The sequence below is a fragment of the Ipomoea triloba genome, chromosome 4 (assembly GCF_003576645.1).
Source record: "Ipomoea triloba cultivar NCNSP0323 chromosome 4, ASM357664v1".
In the NCBI taxonomy this organism is placed as follows: Eukaryota; Viridiplantae; Streptophyta; class Magnoliopsida; order Solanales; family Convolvulaceae; genus Ipomoea; species Ipomoea triloba.
Window position 1 is genome coordinate 31,027,663 of NC_044919.1, and position 3,890 is coordinate 31,031,552.

The window sequence follows — 3,890 nt, forward strand, 5'->3', positions numbered from 1 at the left end:
ATATTTACATGAATAGAGATTATGTTAACCATACAAAATTTTAATTTTTTATGCTACGCTAATAGATACTTGACTAAATATATAAAAATCCAACTATATTATTATATTGTACATTTTAACATATTTGTATGTTTTAAATTTTTTTTTTAAGTTCATAATAAAAAAAAAAATTCCATGCACCGGACGGGTAAAATACTAGTTATTGTAAATAATAATAATGTAAAATATTTTTATAAATTTTATATTTATATTTTAGGAAATAACTAACATATAATTCCAATATATAATGTGTATATATTATTATTATTGAAGAAAATAAGAAAATATATAGTGGATGCATGTGCATGGTAACAATAGTGGAAAAGATACTGTAAGTTATAACGGTAGGGGTATGTTTGTCTAATATATTGTAAAGTACAACTTTTATAGCATAATGTACAAAAAAATTTAACGGAAAAAACGGACATAAATGAAGGGTATAACCTTCATTCACACTTATTATGTTTTTAGATATAAACAAGAGGTTAGTTTGACTAGTGGGTAAACATGTGTTTGTGTTATGAGAGGTTAGAAGTTGGAAATTCTATATAATGTGTTTTGAATATTTTTATAAAGTTTTGATGCGTTTGTCTATATCACATAATATTTTATAAATGTTATCTGTTTTGTTTGAATGTTTCTGTCCTTACTAAAGAAATTTCTGGCTAAAGAAATTTCCCTTTAATAGTAGATCAAAGCTCCTCCAATAAAATGAGAATAGATGTGCACCATCGCATCTAAAATTCTAAATCCATGAGAGAAGTGGCGAAAGCACTTGGCCGTACGCACACACTGACACCACGAAAATGTGTACAACACTACAAAGCACGCTCCTCTACACGTTCAGCCAGCCCCGCCCAGATGATACCATATATATGCTGCCACAAACAGTATATATAGCCGTTGCCAAAAAGCTACCTCCTACCTGTCGCTTTTAATCTCAACTAAACCCAAGGGCAAAAGTACAATGGCCACCCGACCATCCTTCCTAACGTTAAACCTTTTCGTTCCTCATTTTCATGGCCCCATTTTCCACCTACCCAATTTAATATTTCCATCCAACGTTTCAGAACTCAAAATGATTCATTAATCCAGAGAATTATGCAAAAGTAATCACTACAACGTATAACTTCAAGAACAGGATTATGATGGTTTAAGGATAAATGCTGTCAATGAAAACATTTGTTGCTTTCTATCAGTTTTCCGGTGTCTTCTGCTCTCGCCGGCGGCATCAAAGTGTAATACTAGGGTACTTGCATGCTCCATAACCTGTCCAGAAATTTAATAAAAATTCAGAATTTTTTATTTAAAAAATTGTGTAGAAATGAGATGAAATTGAATCGGATGCTTACTGGGATCATCGGTTGTCTGGACGGCGAGCCCGTTGAAGTAACATGTCCCGCCGAGACTGCGAAACTGTGCCCAGTACGAACTGAAAGCGTAGCTCGCATGGCGGATCAACGTGTTCGGTTTGTAACACGCGCCGCCCGGTTGGATCGGGTTGCAGGTCCGATTACCCTGCCCGCAAGCGTACGACAAAGCGTCGCCCACCGCGGTTAGATTCGCCGCCGGAGCCACCACGCACCAAACCTTCCCTTTGTAGGGCTGGTTGGTCGTCGGCTTCGGCAGCGGCGGGAATTCGGATTCCGGCGTCTCCCCCGACAGGTCAATCTCGTAAATGTTGGTCCCGTTCGGGTATAAAACCCCGAAATGTCGCTCCGTACCCGGACCCGGTTTCTGGTTCTCGTTATACAGAGCGAAAATAAGCGTCGGTATTACCACGCCCGGCCTCGCCGGCGTCCCCGTCTTCGCCGTAAACTTCTTCACCACGTTCCGGTTATACGTCGCGGAATTGTAAATACTCGCGCCGATTTGATCGACATCGCCGCCGTTGGGCCAACCCGTTTCCGCTATAAACAAACGGAGGTCCGGGTACCCGACTTTTTTCATAGCGAAAATAACGGCGTCAATCATTTGGTCCAGCAAATTGGTATACGTCAGACCCGAACCCGGATCCTTAACGGTGATATTCGTCGGCTCTAACAGCGAGTAATCCAGGCTTATAACTGTCGGCTGAGCCGCCCACGCGAAATACGGGTACACATCGAAGAAAAAGAAAGAATTAGTCTGGTCCAGGAACTGTAACAGCGGTTTAAAAACCGAGTCAGTGAGATCAGACCGGAACGCCCCGCTGGACGGCGGATAAGACGCCTCCAACATATCCATGGCTAACGGGGTCCCCACCTTGATCTTCCTAAGCCCGAATTTCTTAACGGATCTCCGGATTTTCCGCATGGCCGGTACGAGCTGAAACCACGTGGCGTTCGGCGGGTTGCTTAAGATTTCGTTTCCGACGAGGAGGTAACGAATCTTCGTCTCGCCGTAAAACGGGACCACATTGGTCTCCACCCACCGGTCCGCTAAAGCTTGGTCGGAGGAAATGTTGGGGATAATCTCGTTGGGAACCATAACCGACACTTGAACGTCGGAGTTCCCGAGAGCTTTAAGGATTTTCGGGTTGGCATCGTAGATCTTGACCCGTTTCGCCTTTAAGCCATGGATGAGCTCTGCAGATTTTGATGGTGTGGGAAGGTTGTTGCCCAGTTGACCGTAGCATATTCCGACCTTAGCTGAGATATCTGCGCCTGAAAAACCACAACAACGTCAGCTTGATCGAAGCAAAATCTGTTGTAATTAAACTATTATTAGTATTGGTCGGTTCTTGAAACTTACCGGAAAAAGATGGCAGGGCCAATAGAGGAAAGAGAAAAAGGAGAGAAACTAAACCCATTTTAACTTTTGAGAGCTTAATTTGTTGGCAAGAAAACGGAGAAAAAGGAAATATAAATTCCCACCGAACATCAAACAATCAAATACTCCGTAATGTATAAATGACTGAACATGTAGAGGTGTATTGCTTTCCCAAAAATAAAATGAAGAGGTGTACATATAGGTACTAGGAAGAGGAGTAGTGGCATATGTAGCTGAGGTGGAGGCCACCCGGGTAGGGCCATCCACGAATGGACCGCCATTGACTTCAAGTCAACTTTTAGTAGCCGTTAAGTCAATACTCTTATTTCACTTACTGGATCACTCATTTTAAAATATTTGGTAAATTTACAAGGTATTTCTCTCCGTCCGTTTAACGGTCCGAGGTCCACCCACGGAGGGAGCTGAATGTAGTATCTGTTCATAGATACTTTCTCAACCTACTGAAGCACAAAGTACATGTATTCATTGTTTTTATAATGAATTGTACATTATAAAAACAAAGAAAATATAAAATAAAATGTAAGCTACAAAATAATATCTACCATTATATCTCGCTTGAGTAAAAGTGTTACACACAATAAATTCTTGAGGAAAGAGAAAGGTGAGATAAACTAACCCCATAAGCTTTTGGAAAGAAACAAAGAAAAGAACAGATGTCGTTCATCTGTTCAACATAACTGCATTATCAGTTCAACACAACTACAATTTTATATGGATTAAACGGTCTCTGTTTCGCGCAACTGCAGTTCCCTTTCAACACAACTGCAGTATCAGTCATTACCATGATCCATTGTATAACAACTGGGCTAGACCTCACACTGCTGTTGGTGAAATTTGATCCATGATCTTTGTTCTCAAATTTCACTTTTGTGACCAATTGAGTTGCCCATTAAAGCTAAGTATTACATACTCTTTTAAAACGAATCCATGATATATTACTCATTATTGTTTTAGAAAGTATGTAAAGTTGTCTATTTTTTTTTCAACTTTTTTTCTTTATTCCTTTCTTTCATTTCTAACCAATTTATACAAATTTCGTGCTAGACGTACAACACCCCATAAAAAATATAACACCGTTT

The 3,890-nt window shown here is 40.0% G+C and overlaps 1 protein-coding gene across 1 annotated transcript; it reads right to left on the reverse strand.

Moving 5' to 3' along the window:
* Positions 1-942: 942 nt before the first annotated feature.
* LOC116017434 (probable glucan endo-1,3-beta-glucosidase A6) lies at positions 943-2,963 on the reverse strand. The gene is made up of 3 exons (XM_031258021.1): positions 2,773-2,963; positions 1,392-2,684; positions 943-1,308 (listed from the first exon to the last, which is right to left on the reverse strand). Exons 1-3 carry the CDS (start codon positions 2,828-2,830, stop codon positions 1,271-1,273), a joined length of 1,389 nt encoding a protein of 462 aa, XP_031113881.1. The 5' UTR covers positions 2,831-2,963; the 3' UTR covers positions 943-1,270.
* Positions 2,964-3,890: the final 927 nt, after the last annotated feature.

Coding starts and splice junctions, on each gene's coding strand:
- LOC116017434 (XM_031258021.1), bottom strand. CDS start 2,830: ATGGGTTTAGTTTCTCTCCTTTTTCTCTTTCCTCTATTGGCCCTGCCA. Junction 2,685..2,772: donor GGCCCTGCCATCTTTTTCCG/GTAAGTTTCAAG, acceptor GTGGTTTTTCAG/GCGCAGATATCTCAGCTAAG. Junction 1,309..1,391: donor CCAGACAACCGATGATCCCA/GTAAGCATCCGA, acceptor ATTTCTGGACAG/GTTATGGAGCATGCAAGTAC.